The sequence below is a fragment of the Choloepus didactylus genome (genome assembly GCF_015220235.1).
Source record: "Choloepus didactylus isolate mChoDid1 chromosome 26 unlocalized genomic scaffold, mChoDid1.pri SUPER_26_unloc2, whole genome shotgun sequence".
In the NCBI taxonomy this organism is placed as follows: domain Eukaryota; kingdom Metazoa; phylum Chordata; class Mammalia; order Pilosa; family Megalonychidae; genus Choloepus; species Choloepus didactylus.
In genome coordinates, this window is record NW_023637615.1 from 1,232,870 (window position 1) to 1,251,252 (window position 18,383).

Sequence of the window (18,383 nt, forward strand, 5' to 3'; positions counted from 1 at the left end):
TCGTATGCTGCAATACTCTGAGAACCCTTATGAGATCCCTGGCGTGGAAACCATCTAAGACCCCGATAGGAATACACAGGAACAAAACCCCGATCATACCACCCCCGAGCCACGCAGGAATATGAGGAAGACACAGTATGAACACACTTTCTCCCATAGCTCCGCCGGGCCCGGGGAGGCCTCCAGGCCCCGGGGACTCGGGCAGGCCGGGTGCCCGCTCCCCCGGACCCTCGGGGAACTCGGGGTCCCACAGGCGGGGGGAAGATTTGAGCGCGTCTACCGGGGCCCAGAGGGGGAGGGGCGGCCTGGAACCAAGGCCAGCCGGGTCCCCTCCCCCGGGGCCTTCCAGGCCCCCCACAGACCCCGGCCCCGCCACCCAAGGGGGAGGAGCCAGAGGCCTCTGAATGTAAGACATTTGAGGGCCTCTGCCGGGGTCCCGAGGGGGCGGGGCGGCCCGGGATCAGGGCCAGCCTGGTTCCCTCCCCCAGGCCTTCAAGGCCCCCCACAGACCCCCGCCCGGCGACTCCCGCCCGGGCCGGGGCGGGACACTTTCAGTTTGCCATTTTGGGAGGGGGCTGGCGCGCCCCCGGAGCCCCGCCTCCGGGCTCCGCCGGGCCGGAGGAGGTCACCGGGTCCCGGGGAGTCAGGCAGGACAGGTTCCCGCCCTCCGGGAGCTTCGGGGGTCTCGGCGCCCCACAAGCGGCGAGGAGAGCGGGCGGGGCGGGGCGGCGCGGCGGCCGGGCAAGGCAAGCCGCGCGCCCGGCATGGAGCTCACCGAGCCTCCCCAGCCCCCCGGGCCAGGTGAGGGGGTCCCAGGGGGGCCGGGGGGGGCTCCCGGCAGGCCCCGCCCACCCCAGATTACCCGGGGGCCGCGCGAGGGGGGCGGGGGTCAATATTCTGAAAAGTAAATTATAATAAAGATACTTTTGTTAAAATTGGACAACATTGAAATACACAAAAGCTCCATTTATGTAGTTCTTACAAATGGGAATTACAGACATATCAAATAAATACAGAGTTTTGATTTCCAAAGTTACCTTCCAGGTAATTTAGGGCCACTTATACCTCTCTTTGTTTCTGTTGCTCTTTTTAAATATAATCAGCTGCCTTCAGGAGGAGCTGCATAGTAGGTAAGAAGAATCATTTCTGGTTTAGCAAAGATTACAAACCTTCATAATTACTTGTCCAAATTTAAGATCTGTTCCTTAATATATTAAGTATACTCAAAAATGTATTCATTTAATTTTAGGCATTTTACATAACATACTTAATGCCACCATTTGGTGTCATTTTATATCAAGGAAGCTTTGTGTGTCATTGATGAGAGAATTATATAAAACTGGAATAGGGCTTGACAGGTTGAATCAATCCTCAAATATCCATTGTGGCAGAATGGACCAGCAACCATATACAAATGTACAAACACACACACACACACACAAACACACACACAAGCATTTTAAAAAGACATTTAAAAATTGTCTTCCAGAAAGAGCCTTCCTTGTAACAGAAGGATGGAACCAATATTAAATACAGAGATGAAATATATCTTCTTGATGGACAACTGTGGAACAGACAATTGAAATGTTCAAGACTCAATAAAACTTCTGATGAAGTCATTTTCATGGCGAAAAACTATACTTTAGTTTTTGAAATTGTTTTAATCATGGACAGTCCGTGGTCAACATGCAGATTTCTCTAAGAGAAGCAATTACTTAAGCTAAATAGCTAATGTATTAGCAAGGATTCTCTAAGAGTAAAGCATTTTGTGCAAATATCATAAGATAAGCAACAAAACTCAGCTTCCCACAAAGCCAAAAGGAGGTTTAGGCCTCCGCAAAGGCATAATGTAAAGGATGAGTGACTGGATATGGAAATTAGGAAAGATAGAAGAATTAACAAAGATAATGAATGTCCACTTGGGTAACAGGTGAAATGATGACAGTAATATATATGGAGTTTTCAGGAGAAGTCACTAAAAGTTCAAGGTAAGATGAGGAGTTTGGTTCTAGAACTCTGCTTGATTATGAAAATTTGGGAAATTACCCAAAACATATACACAAGTATATAATGCTCATTGTATATATCAATTTGTGAAAAATAATTCCTCTTAATTATATTTTTCCTGTTGGTTTGTGTTCAGATGTATTCTTATGTGTGTGTGAATATGTGTGTGGTAGACTGGATAATGTCTCCCACAAAGACATGTTCAAGTCCTAACCCCTGGTACTGTGAGTGTGAACTCATTTATTAATAGGATCTTTGGAGATCCTTTTAAGATGAGGACAAATTGAATCAGGATGGGCCTTAATCTGGTATGAATGGAGTCTTTATGAGCAAACAAAATTTGGACAAGAAAGTACAAGAAACAGGAGGGGACAGGAAGAGACAGATCAGTATGTGAGGATGCAGAGAACGATTGCCAGCAAGCTACCACCAGCATGCTATAGACATTGGAGGAGGCATTCCCTGCTGAGAGCTTGATTTTGGACTTGCAGCCTCCAAGGTGTAAAACAATAAATTTCTGTTATTTAAGTTTGTGGTATTTTGTTTATCACATTCCTGTCAACAGAAGACAATACTTATGTGTCTACAAAAATTCGTGTGTGTGTGTGTGTGTGTGTGTGTGTGTGTGTGTGTGCGCGTGCGCGCGCGCGCATCTGTTTAAACTTACATTCTCCCAAATAAGGACAATATAGGCTTTGGATTCAGATTGAGCTAAAATAAAATCCTGGATCTCTTGCCTGTCAAACATGCTTAAGTTTCTAAACTAATTTATTTTCAGGCACTGTGTGCCTGTTTGAAACTGCTACATACCCCAGGGAAGACTATGTTGTTTAATGAAATATTGTGTGTGCAGACTTACTATTGGTGGTATATTTTGATTATGTTGTTTCCATGGAGATGTGATGCATCCAACTGCAGTTGAGACATTTTGATTAAATTATTTCCATAGAGGTGTGACCCCATCCTATTCAAGTTGGGTCTTGTTTAGTTTATTGGAGTCCTTAAGAGAGCTCAGGGGCTGACACAGACCCAGATACCTGGAGATGCAGATAGAAGGACATTTGGAGATGTTAAGAGATTAAGCCCAGAGTTTGCCCTGGATAAGCTAACAGAGGACCCACAGATTCTTAGAGGGAGCATGTACAGGATCTGAGAGGGCAGTTAAAAGAGACAGAAACCCAGAGACATTTTGGAGAAAGCCATTTTGGAACAAGAATCCAGGAGTAAAAGACCAGTAGATGCCAGCTTTGTGACTTCCCAGCTGACAGAGGTATTCCAGATGACATCATCCTTTTTTCATTGAAGGTATCCTTTTGTTGATGCCTTAGTTTGGACACTTTTATGGCCTTAAACCTGTAATTTGTAACCTAATATATATCCTTTATAAGAGCCTATCCATTTGCATAATAGCAGCTTTAGCAAGCTGGAACATGCCTCATCTAATATTACATACCAACTTGAGTTATATGTGGATACTTCATACAAAGCAGTGTAAATCCTAACACAAAGTATTCAATACATGTTAGCTATTTGATATTGATAAATATATAGTTAAGGATGTGAATATATCAATATATTTATAACCACTGCTCTAGTATGAAACACAGTTTTCATCATTGAATATGGGAATTATTTATTTCTCATCTCTCTTCAATCTCCATGAATAGTGGAAAATATTCTTTATTCCTTGAGGTTTTGCAGACGCATTTTGGAAACAATAAAATTATATGAAAAAGACAGTAAAAGAATATTAATTCTACTTGGTGATTCTTACTGCCCTTGAGTGCAGTATAGTTGGATATATTCAAATAGATCTAACTTTTTCTTTTACTTTGACCCGTGTTTCATAGGCTTGCATCTATAACCAGAGTGCTCAACATTATTGGTGAAATGGTTTCCTAAATTGCCATAGGGTAGAAAAGATCAATTTAATTCATAAGGTCATAGCTTGTGAAAATATTGCATTCAAGGCATTCTAAGCTGTGACTTAAATCCTAAAAAATGTTTCTGTGAAGTGTTTCTGCTTCATATGTATTGATTACATGGACATCTAGGTATCACGTATGTATTTTTGTGTCAAGGACTGTGTATCTGTGGATTCATTGGCTCACAGTGTAATGCTGGTAATGTATTGGCTAACAGGTGTGTCTGCTTGTAATCAGGAGAACTCAGTCAATATTGATGTATTCACCTCAAAAGCCACATGGAGGGTTAGAGATATAATTAGCCTCTGGATCTAACATTTATAGGGTGTTTGATTTTATTTTGTTATTTAAGTCTGTCAGCTCTCCAAAGGATAGAAGTAGGCCCACTGGCAAAATACTATTCTTTGGCTTTTTATAATGGAGGGAAGAAATACAGAGATTATTTTTTCTCCTTGTGTTGTTAAAAGAGTTCAACAAAATCATTATTTGTTTGTTTATTTTTCCTGTCTCAATACATGAGCCACCTATGATCATGGGCAAGGCAACATATATAACTTTAAAATTATAAAATCTCCCACCTCTGTCACCAAAACAACCTCATGTGACTCAAACACAATCATATTTTAAGAAGCATAGTTGCTTGGGAATTAATTAGCTAGAGTTTCTTTGTTTTGTTGATTATGTTTCTTTTAGCTCAGTTAAAATTAAATAGAATCTATTAATGTCCTCCTGAAAATGAAAATTAGTATAAGCTGAAATTCAATGTGGTGTTTGAATGGTGGTTAATTTTATATATTTTTCCTCCTCTCAATTGTATATTATTATAGTTTTATCAGACACTTATCAGTATCAAGGAACTCTATACAAATTTGTCTTCAATAATTAAAATAATTTTGTAATTTCATTTTCATATTAACTGTAATTTTTGCAGTAAGGAGTGTTTCAAACTATGATAATGAGACTTGTTGCAATGCCAGTAGAGGAAGAGAAGAGAAATGGGAAATAAGAAGAATTTAATTTTCTTCAGATTCTAAATGAGATTTCTTAGATCTATTATATGATTGACCTCAAATGAAAGTGTCTAGTTACCAGAGAGATAAACTGGCCTGCGTGACGGGTGAATTGGAGGCTGTTACTTCATCTAAAAGAGGCAGCACCTCCAGGCTCTAACACACTTCTGCCAGCAAAACAGGAATCCTATACTGAAATAACTAAAGATTTCTCAGGAGAGGACAGGTATCTGAATTGTGTGTGCCTGCATGTATAGGTGTGAATTCTTCCAACAAACAAAATAATTGTTCAAAATTTTTTAACATTTTACTCAATCTCTTTGTTGCACCACTTTTCCCCAAACAATCTGGCTCAGAGATTACCAGTTTGCAACCTCTAACTTATCGTTATCATTGCACATATTAATATTATCAGTATGTATTAAAATTTAAGTGATTTAATTTAGTCAATACATATTCTTATAACAATTAATGCATTACATGTTTTTGATAGATTTGTTAAGATTATATATAGAGTTGGCTTGGTTTATTAGAAAGAGCAACAGTTTTTGAGTCAGACAATTTTGGGTTTAATACCCAGTTCTGCCACATATTAGCTATAAGACTTTGAGAAATTTGATTGAATTTATTGTGCCTCAGCTTTCCCAAATGCAAAATAAAAATAATGCAGTTTACATTGCAGCATCACTGTGAGGAACAGATCAATAGTTGGATAAAGCTCTTTTATCATATCTGGCTTATAGTAGACAATCTTTGGTTCATCTACTCAAAGATATATTATGTAATAATTAAAATTCCTTTTAATGAAAGCTAGGAAATATCTTATGTCTTATTTTACTGATAAAACAAATCCCTGGATAATCTTATATATTCTAAGTGTGCTATGAATGAAAAAAGGCCTAAGCACCCCACAAGTTCAAAATTCATTCCTCCATCCACCCACCCATCCATCCATCCATTTATCTGTCATTCCATCCATCCATTCAATACTTATTAATTAATTAAAAATATGTGGAGTACAAACTGTCTGCCAAGTACTGTGCTAGATATAACTTACTTAAACACAAAAATAAATTGCAATCATTGTTTTAGGAGTTTTGAAAGAACATAGTATTGAGAAAGAATAATGGTGGAGGCAATGTGGTGAGGGGAGAGAGGTAAAATTTATATTTGAGGGGATGGCATCTAAACCAAAAAAAGAAAATGGAGAATTTGCCAGTAAAACAAAAAGTTGGTGTTAGAGTGTACCTGACAGTGGGGAAAAGAATAGATCAAGTTTCCTGGGAAGAGTTATTCAATAGATAATTGAAAGAAGTTAATTGAGCTGGATTGTATGACAGTTATAGCTCATGTCACTAACCTCTCCCACTGAGCTGACACTCTTCTCTATCAACGTTCACTAAGTCAAGTGGCACCATCAATAAAACTTGTGTTTACCACAATCAACAATGATCCACCTCCCCTACCTCTTGCCAGAGATAAATAGTCCTTTATTCTGTGACTAAAATCTATTTACTAATAACCATAAGAAATTGAATCACTGCTCCTAGTACCCAATGATTTCAACTACTAAATGTCCTTCGGTCAGCACCTACTGCTATATACTTAACATAATGCTAAATATTTTTACTTTTTTCATCTATAAGTTTAGCACCTGTTATGTGCAAGATAATGTCTTATAGCTCACAATGCAAATAAAGTAACATTCAATTACTATTCTAAATAATCAATAGGGGAATTTAAGAGATATATTTCCAATCATGTTTGAGAGTTGTTTTTAAAGAGATTTGAGCTTGGGACAGAAAATGCTAGAGGCAGAAGGAAAGAAGGATTTAACTCTGGGGAGAGGGTCACAAAATGTTCCTCAGGAAAAGAGCAAATTATGTGGTGGTCTTTAAAAATGCATAAGTTCACCAGTTGTATGGGTGAATACAGTAGAGATATCTAGAGTTTTAACCTGTTTTGGAGAGTCAAATCTTGTACACATGGTACTGAGGACCAAACAAGACATAATATGTTGAACACTGAAATGTACCTTATTAATTAGTGTCATCACAGTTCAGGCAAGACAGGCAAAGGTGTGAATTGTTATCAAATAAAATATCTTAGAGAAGAAAGAATTTGGACTGTGACTGTGAAGGGACTCTAGGATGTGGAGAGCACATAGTGGCCATGGAAAGTTATACAAATGCAAAATAGAAGGATTTACAATTATGAAACAGACTACTAGGGTCCATGTACCCTATCTTTCCTCCAGCTACTACAGATGAGCTGCATATGTTATACAAAGCCAACCCTTCTATTATTGCATTTGATCCCATATCCTCTTGCCTATTAAAAGGCATTTTAGTGACACATGATTTTATCTTCTGTTCTAGATGTTTTCATAAGCTTAAACATGTATTATAATTTCTAATTACATAAAACAAACTCTCTCTTGATCTCACTTTCCTCTCATTTGGTCCCTAAGTGACACTAGTATTTCAGTTTCATTCACATCAAAATTCCTGAGAGTTTTATCTACTTCTTTTCTCTACTTTCTCTTCAAATATTCTATAATTTTTATTATCTGTTCTCTATGGATACCCTCTTCAACACAAGTACCATTGTCAAAATGGCCTATGACCTTCATATTTTCAAATAGAATATTTAAAGTCTCAGACCTCATCATTCTTTATCTTCACCTTTCACATTTCATCCAACCTCATTAAATCACTTTTTCAATTTGTTTTCAGGACATGACATACTCCTAGTTTTTTTTCCACCTTATTTGCTTCTCCTCTATGTTCTTTGCTCATCTTACCTTATATTACCAACTCCTAAAGAAGGATCAGTTCTCAAATTTCTTTTATACCATGCCTATAAATATTATTTTGGTGATTTCAAACAATCTCATGATTTCAAATGTTATCTACATGGTAATGCCTCTCAAATAATTTTTCCCAGTCCAAACTCTTCCCATGCTTCACTCTCATATGTTCAACTGCCTACTTGGCATCTCAACTTAAATGTCTAAAATATATCTCAAAATCATATTCCAAAAGGAATTCTTCATCCCAAACTTAACCAAAGTTTCATCTTCCCACAATGATATCTATCTCAGTTCATGGGAATGCTGTCTTTCCAGTTGCTAAGCCAAACCCTTTGGATTCCTTCCTGAGTTTCAACCACTAAATCCCATTGGTTCTACCTTCTAAATATATTTAGAAACCCCACCTCCTCTTCTAACATCCTGGTCCAAGTCAATATTATCTCTTGCCTAATTAATTGTAATGGCTACCTGACTTTTCTCATTTTCAGATACCTTATAGTTTCTTAAAATAAAGTAGTCCATTGTTTATTCAGCAGACTGAAAATATTTAAAGTTGTATCTCAAAACATGTCATTCTTAACCCTCACACAAGGGATGGAGTGCATAATTCACTTACAGTCAAAGCCAAAAACCTTCCAGTGACTTACAAGATCATATGTGATCTGGTCCCTTGGTACTTCTTTGACCTTATCTCCTTCCCTTTTCTCCTAACTCACTCTATTCTAGCAATGCCAACAAACTTGTTGTGTCTTGAATATGCCTAATGCTTTTTGTGTTAGCTCTTTTCTCTGGGACAGTCTTCTCAAAGATAGTTTCATAACTATGTCCCTCATCTCACTCAGGCCTTTGATTATCTTTTTGAATATTCCCTATCCCCCACTTTACCTACATTATTTTCCTGTATAATTCTGATCATCATACCTAGCTACCTACCTATTTATAGCTCATATTTATTTGTTAATGTACATCTTCATGAAGGAAAGGATTTCTTTTGTCTCCTTTTTCACTACCTAAGCTTTGATAAATAAAAAAGCATTTGGCACATGGTAGAAAATAAATATTTTTTAATGAGTCAATGAATGAATGAATGGGCCAGTTTTAATTAGATTAAAGTGCTATAGAGCATTAAAATAATAGTGAGATATAATAATCTTATAAAAATTATGCATGTGTAAATTAACTGTGTCAGAAAGCAGAATGAAGGTTTTGAAGCCAACACAGCTTGCAGCATCTGGAAATCAGAACCTTGTAACTTCTGTGCTCTGATTCTCTGCCTTTCCTCCTTTTACATATCTCACTATCTAAGAGAGTCAGGGATTCTAGCTCAGAATCTTGCCAAACAGCCAAATTTATACCTAGAATTGAATAATAATAATTTGGCTTTATTACACTTACACAAAAATATTTCTATTTAGAGCAAACAATAGTGGCTTTCTGAAGTGGGCTCCCTCCCCTTAATCTGTAACAAGAGAGTCCCCTTCCCCCTCAACCAGTAATGACTGCAAAGTAAACATTAAAGCCCTGAGAGGAAGGGAGTGAAACTGTGCCATTTTAGGGAGTGAGACTTGCGGATGTATGCATTAGCCAAGCGTAACCATTCCAATAATTAACCATTGCACCAGCCTTGAGAAAATTTCTCAAGGTTGCTAAAGACCTTAAGCACCCATTAATTAGCCGTCGACTCTGCTTTTGTCAAAGTAGCTTGCTTGCATTTTCAGGATGTGATTTCTGCCTATATAAGTCTCAAGCACTCTCCAGGCGGCTGCTGCTCACTGAACTCCCTGCGCGGAGTGACAGGCAGCAGCCGCCAGCTAGCCGACTAATAAAGGCTCTTTTAAATTCCGTTTGGCTGTCTTGTACCTTAACTCGCGGGCACCATAACATTTGGAGGCCCCAGCGAGAATTTTCTCCTCGGCGTACTCCGAGGCTTATCGGTCGAGACGAGGTCTGACTACCGGTCTTCCCCCAGGGGGGCGCGCTGAGAGACGTTCCTCAGCCCCGGTGGAGAACCGAGTGGTCGGGCCTCGAGATTCGAAAATCTGCCTCTGGAGCCATCTGGACATGGGCCCACAACGGTAAGAGATCTCTAATCTGGTCTGGTGGGGAACCCCTTTAGGGTCTTTGGGAGGGCTGGACGCAGCCGTAACTCCGAGACCCGGCCTCGGACCACGACGGTGGCTGGTGGCCTCAGGTTTTAGGTTCTGGTACAGGTTTGGAATTGGTCTCTTAGTGCAGACTTAGTCTCTGTTTTGTGTTTTGTTGTTGGTGTCTTTGTTCCGTTCTGTTTCTGTTTTGCCAACTGTCAGTCCCATAGGGTCAGTCTCCATCTGCTTCCGCTTGCTCTCCGTTGCAATGTTTTTTGAAAAATGTTCAGGACTTCCGCCGACGAGCTGCAGGGTTGGGGGCTACGGTCAACCCAGGAGCTCTCCGGGCCCTTTGCAAATTCAAATGGCCAACCTTTCCAAATTCTAATTGCCCCCCTCCCAGGGGACTCTAAATTTGCTAATTACCTTTCAGGTTCAAAGAGTCATTTATGGGAGTGCAGGACACCCGAATCAAATTCCCTATATTGAAACCTGGATCGGCATCCTCACTGACCGCCCCAAATGGCTTAATCATTTTTCTGCATATTGTGCTGTCCACAGGCTCCAGGAGGGCTGGGGTGGGCGTGAACAGGCCCTTTGTCTGCAGGCAGCGGCGCGTGGCTACAGACTCGGGTGTTGCCTTCCTGCTGCCGGGCCAGGTGGGCAAGCCTATCCCCAAGGTTTGAGCGCTGGTAAACAAGCGCTGAAGTGGTGAGCAGGTGCCAGGACCTGCCTCTGGCCAGGGCACAAGCTTTCCCCTGTAAAACAGGCCACCAGTAAATTATTTGTCTATGATCAGCAGTCACCAGCTGGACACTGACTGGAGAAAGAGCAGAGGCGGATCCCCAAGTATGTGAGCCAGGGAATGGTCCCCAGCATCCTTTGTTTTTGGTATTTCTGTTCCGTGATAAGTCACAGGACATCTGTCTGCTTGTACATCCAGGGGTGTCCTGGAGCCAGTGTGTTCCCAGATCCTGAAGACATGCCAGCCCCCTGGGAGGTGGTGTTAACTGCTGGCCTGGTGCTTAAAAGTGGCTCATCTTTTCTTAGTGACACCACTTGCTTTTTGTCTTACAGCCTCTGACCTCAGAGGATCCTTTTGTACTTTCTAGAAATGGCAAGCCCCTGTTTGGGAGTGTGGGCCAAAGCCCCACTGAACAGCGTATTTGGGCATCAAAAACAGCCACATGGAAAGGCCAAGGTCGGGGGGCAGGGGGAGATTAGTGAAGACAAGTGGCTTCTCTGCGTTCAGCCAGGAGGTGGGGGTGGGGGCAGAGGCTCCCCATGGGGCACGGTAAGCCTCACGCTCATCCCTGTGACCTGCCAAGTGACAGCTGTCCCGCTGGAGCCCACCTGTCTATGTCTGAGACACCATGGTGGTACGAGTGCTGCATGTCCTCACGGGAACCCTGCTAGGGGCCAGAGGCCACTTCCCTGGGCAGGGGGCGAGGCAGGCCACCTGAGGGCAGGGAGGCACGGGCTGCCACTCGGCTCCCTGGGACTAAAATTGTTCAACACCTAAACCTCCAAAAAGCAAGATGTACTCATTCTAAAGGGCCACCCAAAAGGCCACCAGTCCTCAACCCCCCACAAAATAGTCCCCCCTTATCACGGCCCTCACCTTATTCCATAGGACCCTCTGCCCCTAGCGCGGGGCCCTTTCCGGGAATAGTTCAGGTTCCCCCCTACCCTAAGTTCAGGAGGACCCCTTGTTCCCACTCCGGAGTTTGTAAATAGCTTTTAATACTCATTTTTAAAGTAGTTTTATATTGCAGAAGTTCATGGTATGTCATTTAATGCAAAGGTAAAACCATTTTACTTCAATGTTATTAAAAAGGTTTATTTTATTAGGAAATAAATGTGTTATTGCAGTGTTTTGTGGCCTGTTTAAAGGCTTTTGTTTAGCAAAGTGAATGTAGAGTACAGTAAAATGTTAAGTTGCCATCTACTTTATGAAATCCATCAACTTGAAATTTTTTAACTCTATCAATAAAGTGAAATGTGCAATAGATAGTAAGTATGCAGTCATGTTTTTATGTCATGTTTAGAAATCCATGAAATTGCTCCACTTACTAAATTTTTGCTGATGGCTGAATTGTAAATTAATAATAAGATCATGTCCTTAGCAAATATTCAGTTTTGTTTTAAAATTTAAGTTAAGAGATTTCTAGAACATTCCTTTCTATGGTTCTTAAATAACATAAAGTAATTGTGTAATGTTGCTAATAGTGAACCTAGCAAGCTGCATTCAAATTCAAATATGTTGAAATGAGTAATCCAACAAAATTCTATTTGGAGAAAATCCTCATCCCTTGACCTTGTGTAAAAAAAAAGTTCTCTCCTTCCAGTGAAAAATTATCACAGAGGTTCATTAAATGAGACTCTGACCCAGTGTTCTTACTGTATTTTACATGTGCCCCCCCTCCAAACTCCCGGCGCCGCAGCCCACCTGAAGCCAGGCCTGAGGCGCCATGCCCCTTGGGGAAAGACTCAGTCCTTTATTCGTTCAGGCCCCTAATGCTGGGGCCTGGCTGCTCTACCTCACCGGGCTGCGCAGGGGTCCCTGCTGCTAACTCCCTCCTCAAGGAGGGACCCAGAATTTAGTTTCTGGTCTCTCCATCCAACCCTGCTCCAGCTGAAACTTTTAGTATTTATTCTGGGCAAAAGCCCAGACACTATACTTTATATTGATTGCTTCAGTTTATATTTATTAAGCACCTACTGTTTTAGTTGCTAGGAATACAAGAGGGTCAAAACCCCCAACAACTAATCTCTTTGTTAGAGTCCATTTTCTTTACCCATCAGCCCACATAGGACAACTATCAACTTCTGCAAACCCTTTTCACGTCAGAAGAGGAAGAGAATCCGTGCCCAGGGATGGAAACTAGTCGTGGGGCCAGACGATCTACCTACCACGGAAGCAGACCGCCTCGAAACCGTTTTTCTTTTCACCCGACCCTGGTGGGACCCTAACATGAATTAAGGTAAGAAGACTCTCGAACGGTACCGCCAGACTCTAATGGGGGCTCTCTGAGCAGCAGCGCGGAGGCCTACAGATATGTCCAAAGTAACTGAGGTAACTCAGGGGGGCCACTAAGTCCCCTGCCACTTTTCTAGAGTGCCTCCAGGAGGCTTACCAATTATACACCCCTATAAATCTGGAGGCACCAGAAAACAGGCGAGCAATTAATATTGCTTTTGTTGCCCAGTCAGCCCCAAATATAAAGAAAAAATTACAGAAGTTAGAAGGCTTTGAGGGAAAGGTACTAAGCGAGTTGGTGAAGGTTGCTCAACAAGTTTTCACTAATAGAGAGTGTTCTGAAGATTTAAATAAAAAAAATGGCAAAGGTCCTACTTGCCATGAGTGAAGACCAGGTGCGGAATAAAAACCGAAAAAGGAACCAAAAATTCGAAAAAAAGTCGGGAGGAGGTAATAGACTGTCCAGTAAGAAAGAAGGACAAAGAGGGCCCCCTCTAAGCCAAAACCAATATGCATTCTGTAAAGAGGAGGGAGCCTTTCAGACTCTAAAAACAGGCACTCACTCGAGCCCCAGCCTTAGCACTCCCAAATCTCAAAAAGCCGTTCCAGCTGCATGTAGCCAAGGCACAAAGGGCAGCAAAAGGAGTGTTAACACAGTGCTTGGGGCCATGAAATGCGTCATAGCCTATGTTTCAAAACACCTCAATCTGGTTGCGGCAGGCTGGCCTAACTGTCTACACAGACAGCCGGTATGCATTTGCCACCGCATACTTGCATGAAACCATCTACCAGGAATGTGGTCTCCTAACCTCCAGAAAAAAATACGCCCGAGGCAAAAAAAAAAATGCTTTCACCAGCCAGACGGCCAAAGAAGCAGCCCTAAAACCAGTGGGGCCTCTTCAAGCTTTGCCCCTCCTACTGCCCCGGGTACTAAAAGCTACCCCAACTTATACAAACTCTAATATTCGGCTACTCCAAACTCCTCCTACCAGAAGCACTGGGAAGAAACTTAATTTTCCAAACGCATCAAAGTACACACTTGAAAAGGACAAAATTAGCTAAACTGCTAAAAACTGACTTTTACATACGTAAGCTTTTTTCAGTTAGCAAAAGAAGTAAGCAAAAAATGTCACGTCTGTGCTCAAGTCAACTCAAGCCATGTAAGTACCCCTGCTGCCGCCAGTCACTGCCTAAGAGGTCAACTTCCAGAAAAGCAATAAAAAATAAACTTCACAAAACTGCCTCCTAGACCAGGGGAATACAAGTACTTACTTGTGCTGGTGGACACCTTCTCAGGATAAGTTAAAACCTACCCAACTCGGTCAGAGTCAGCTCAGGTAGTAGCTAAGAAATTATTGGCTGAAATTGTCCCTCGGTTTGGCCTACCAGTAGAAATGGGGTCTGAGAATGGTCCGGCTTTTATAGCCCAAGTTACCCCAAACTTGGTAAAAGCATTAGGAATCAAATGGAAGCTACACTGCATCTACAGACCGCAAAGCTCAGGACAGGTAGAAAGAATGAATCGGACACTTAAGGAAACCTTCACCAAACTTAAATTAGAGACTGGCGGAAACTGGGTGAGCCTTCTTCTGTTTGCCTTACTTAAAGCTAGGTGTACTCCTTATGTAAAAGGTATTACTCCATACGAAGCCATGATCGGCAGCCCACCCCCGCTCCTCCCCAAGTTAGGGGAGGAGCAGCTTGCCTCCCTGTCTAACTCTGAACTTCTCAAGTCCTTACAGGCTTTACACTACAGCTCCAAAAACATCCATCACGTCGTCAGCGCCCACCGTCCGAAACCTGACACCGCGGAAGAAGAAACCCCTACTGCTGAACCTGGTGATTTAGTGTGGATCAGAAAAAGGAATCCCTCCTCCCTTGAGGCACGCTGGGCTGGGCCTTATCAGGTGATTCTAAGTACACCGACTGCCATGAAAGTCGCAGGTAAAAGATTTTGGATACATCGCTCACAAATTAAAAAGGCAGACTCTGACCAGAACGCAGAATGGTCCATACAAAAAAACATCAGATCCCCTAAAACTTCGGCTGCAGCGACGTACGCCATTATGCTGACTCTAGTAACAATGCTAGCCGCCGAGAACCCCCATCAAGCCACTAATTATACGTGGCAGTTAACTTGCACCATTGATGGAACAGTGGTCAGCCAGATTAGCACCCCTGGCAGCCCTAAATTTGTTTTTGACCTATGTAAACTCTTTGGGAGACTCTGGAATCTACCAGAAGCTGTAAATACCTATTTGAGAGGGGGAAGGGTAGAGCTTTGGGGCTTCAGTTGTAGTAAATTAGAACTGGAACGAGGGCTATGGCGTAGTCAACATTATATCTGTCTGCAAAAAGTGCCTCAAAGTGTGGGGGAGAGGATGATTATTTCTGTTATAGTTGGGGCTGTGAAACCATAGCCCCATGGAAAAACGTAGATCATTTATTAAAGGTCACCAGGGAGATAAGGCCAGAAGCTCCTATTAAAAATTGTGTAATTGGGAACTGTAACCCTGTTACTGTTGAACCACAGCAGCATTGGGAAGATTCCCAGTGGTTGGGGGGAAAAACGTGGGGATTGCACCTATATGTGTCAGGATATGACCCCGGAGTGTTATTCACTATTCAAAAAAGGAAAATTCCTAAGCCCTTAAATCCAATAGGGCCCCTGGACCCCATCGACATCAAAATACCTGTAACAACTACTCCTTTCCCACTTACCCATCCTTACTCCACCATAAAAAGCCACCCCTTATCTTCAAAAGCAACTTCCCTCCCTCCACCTCCAAACTCCCGACAAGAGTCTCTATTCAATACACTTAAACTCATGTTTAAATTCTTAAACCAAACTTCCCCCAACTTAACTGAAGATTGCTGGCTATGTCTAAACCCCAAAGCACCCTATTATACAGGCCCGGGAGCTAACCGGAGTATAGGAGTAACTAACAATGACATTCAAAAGGTCTCCCTATCAAATATTCACCAAAACACACTATTGTCCCTGGGGCACTACCCCTAAGCTTACTTTAGGTGACTTTCAAGGACAAGGAACATGCTTCCAGTCCCCTCAATTCCCTCTATCTACTTCTCTTTATGTTAATTCTTGCACCTCTGTAACCATTTTTAGCAACAGCCCGGCAGGTCATACCGGATACTACTTAGTAGCGCCCAAAGGAACATGGTTTCCCTGTACAACGGGGTTAACACCGTGTTTATATCCCCCCACCCTCATGCAACCTAAGGCTCCAGGACTATGCATTCTCACCCATGTCTTTCCCCAAGTATATTACTACTCTGGTGAGGGAGGTAGGGAGCACTTCGGGCTAACTATCCTCAAACGAGTCAGGCGAGGGGGACCAATACTAGTGCCAGTGCTCCTGGGACTTGGGGTAGCTGGGGCAACCACAGTAGGAACCACAGCACTTGTCACAGGAGACCAAAATTTTAAAAGCCTTAGTACTCAGATCGACCAGGATCTAAAAACCTTAGAAGAGAGTGTTACTAAATTTGAGGAGTCCTTAAGCTCACTGGCAGAAGTAGTGCTTCAGAATCGGAGGGGACTCGACCTTGTATTCTTAAAGCAGGGAGGGCTTTGTTTAGCCTTGGGGGAAGCATGCTGTTTTTATACTAACCACTCAGGTGTAATTAAAGAAAGTTTAAGCCAACTCCGAAAGAGAATACAGGATAGAGAAGAGCAAAGGAAAAAGGAGGCAAATTGGTTTGAAAGTATATTTTCTCAATCTCCATGGTTAACTACCTTAATATCAGCAGTTGTCGGACCCCTGGCTCTTATCATGTTAGCCTTAATCATAGGCCCCTGTGTCATAAACAGTTTAGTTAAATTTGTCCAATGACGTATTCAAAGCGTGAAGCTTATGGTTTTGCAGTCCCAATACCAATATCAATTCTTACCCTCGGAAGAAACAATGATTTGATTCTCCCTAAAAACCAGTGGGGAATGAAGTGGGCTCCCTCCCCTTAATCTGTAACAGGAGAGTCCCCTTCCACCTCAACCGGTAATGACTGCAAAGTAAACATTAAAGCCCTGAGAGGGAGGGAGTGAAACTGTGCTGTTTTAGGGAGTGAAACTGTGCCATTTTAGGGAGTGAGACTTGCGGATGTATGCATTAGCCAAGCGTAACCGTTCCAATAATTAACCATTGCACCAGCCTTGAGAAAATTTCTCAAGGTTGCTAAAGATCTTAAGCACCCATTAATTAACCGCCAACTCTGCTTTTGTCAAAGTAGCTTGCTTGCATTTTCAGGATGTGATTTCTGCCTGTATAAGTCTCAAGCACTCTCCAGTCGAGCTGCTGCTGCTTACTAAACTCCCTGCACGGAGTGACAGGCAGCAGCCACCAGCTAGCTGACTAAGAAAGGCTCTTTTAAATTCCATTTGGCTGTCTCGTACCTTAACTCATGGGCACCGTAACACAGTGAGACACCACCAGAACCTGTGCCTAAGGGACAGGTGTCCCAAGTGTTTGAGCTGCAGCATTGTGTAGGGCATAAGCCCTGGTTGATGTAGCCCAGCTACCATTTTGGTTTCATTGGCAGAAGCCTCACAACTGGTCTACATCTTGGGCTTCTGCTTCCTCCCATGTGGTTTGACTGACTCTTACTACTGAGGTGGGCTTCTGTGTCTCATTCCAGGGTGAATCATGCAGGCAGTCATTGCAACCTGTTGAATACATGCTTGTTCAGCATGGGAATCCCACTCATGTTCCATTTATATGGATTTTGTCTTGGACATCTAAATGGGTGATGAATAGGTCTCCTTTCCAGCTAGGAAGATGTTGCCACAACTCCTGTCTTCATATGAGGGAGACTTTAATAGCCTAATTATTGATTTGTCAGTCACAAGACCATATGGGTAAATCCAATTTACAATGGTCCATGAGTCTGTAATTAGGCAGCAGGAAGTTGTGGTTGAAGTGGCCTGCATAATGATCACCATTGCATGGAGCTTTTCTCTTTGGGCATAAGGCTCTCATCCAGTCTTAGACAGTAGGTTGTTGTTCTTGGAATGAATGGCAGCAGCAAATTTGTAGATCCATCAGTGAACCAAGTCATACTGCCCAGCTGGGACATTTTCAAACAGGGGCCCCATTTGACCAAGAGAGGGGGCAGAAGGAGCCCCAGCAGGCCATTCATTCCCCTCAGGCAAATCAGCTATTTTTTCATGCAGTTCACTGACTTCCTGATACCCCAGGCAGGTTAGGTCTTTGATATAACCATTCTGTTTAATGATGGAGATTTGCTGAGCCTGTCCAGCTTTGTTAGTAGGATTAGTGATTACCCAAGTGAACATGGGCAGCTCTGATCTTAAAGTCAGTGTTGGTGCTCAGGGCCAAGGACAGCACCTCATCACTTAATCTATGGTAATCTATTCTCTGCCTTCAGGCTCCTGAAGTCCTTTACTCTGGCCAAGACTGGGTTGTTAAACTGTGACAGGGTAGATTTTAACACTTCTGCCTGAATTAAGTCATGAATCAATAAAGTAATGTCATTTTCCCCACCAAGGAGATGGTATTGCTTTTGTTGAACAAACAAATTGGCTATGGC

General features: G+C 42.3%; 1 protein-coding gene across 1 annotated transcript; it reads left to right on the plus strand.

The window, feature by feature from the left end:
• The first annotated feature begins 121 nt into the window (after positions 1-121).
• Positions 122-16,855, plus strand: LOC119525765 (translation initiation factor IF-2-like). The gene is made up of 5 exons (XM_037824557.1): positions 122-320; positions 421-801; positions 9,724-9,829; positions 12,644-12,822; positions 14,552-16,855. The coding sequence occupies exons 1-4, from the start codon at positions 122-124 to the stop codon at positions 12,819-12,821; spliced, it is 864 nt and encodes a 287-aa protein (XP_037680485.1). The 3' UTR covers position 12,822; positions 14,552-16,855.
• The last annotated feature ends 1,528 nt before the right edge of the window (positions 16,856-18,383 follow it).

Coding starts and splice junctions, on each gene's coding strand:
- LOC119525765 (XM_037824557.1), top strand. CDS start 122: ATGAGGAAGACACAGTATGAACACACTTTCTCCCATAGCTCCGCCGGG. Junction 802..9,723: donor TCCCCAGCCCCCCGGGCCAG/GTGAGGGGGTCC, acceptor GTCTTCCCCCAG/GGGGGCGCGCTGAGAGACGT. Junction 9,830..12,643: donor CTGGACATGGGCCCACAACG/GTAAGAGATCTC, acceptor TTTACCCATCAG/CCCACATAGGACAACTATCA.